Genomic DNA, 285 nt, shown 5'->3' with positions numbered 1-285 from the left:
GCTGCTGCTGCTGCTGCTGCTGATGATGATGATGATGATGCTGATGCTGGGGATGGTGCTGGTTGTACTGGTGCTGGTTGTGGTTCTGCTGCTGCTGCTGTTGTTGTGCTGCTGCTGCTGCTGCTGCTGCTGCTTCATCAAACAGCTTATTACTTCGCTGGTGTTTGCTGCTGCTGCTGCTGCTGCTGCTGCTGTTGCTGCTGCTGCTGCTGCTGCTGCTGCAAATATCGTTTTCCCGTTCCTTTTTCTGCTGTCTTTGCTTCTTCATTTGCTGCTTCACATCCC

At 53.0% G+C, this 285-nt stretch overlaps 1 protein-coding gene across 1 annotated transcript in view; it reads right to left on the bottom strand.

The window, feature by feature from the left end:
• Positions 1-149: 149 nt before the first annotated feature.
• Positions 150-285, bottom strand: part of EMH_0095670 (uncharacterized protein) — a gene marked incomplete at both ends in the record, with an annotated part of 540 nt that continues 404 nt past the window's right edge. Inside the window, one exon of the mRNA XM_013502271.1 lies at positions 150-285. Coding sequence (XP_013357725.1) covers positions 150-285 — 136 coding nt within the window.

This window comes from Eimeria mitis, genomic scaffold, assembly GCF_000499745.2.
Source record: "Eimeria mitis Houghton genomic scaffold, Emh_scaff8712, whole genome shotgun sequence".
Lineage (NCBI taxonomy): Eukaryota > Apicomplexa > Conoidasida > Eucoccidiorida > Eimeriidae > Eimeria > Eimeria mitis.
This window is presented reverse-complemented; position numbering and strand designations above follow the sequence as displayed.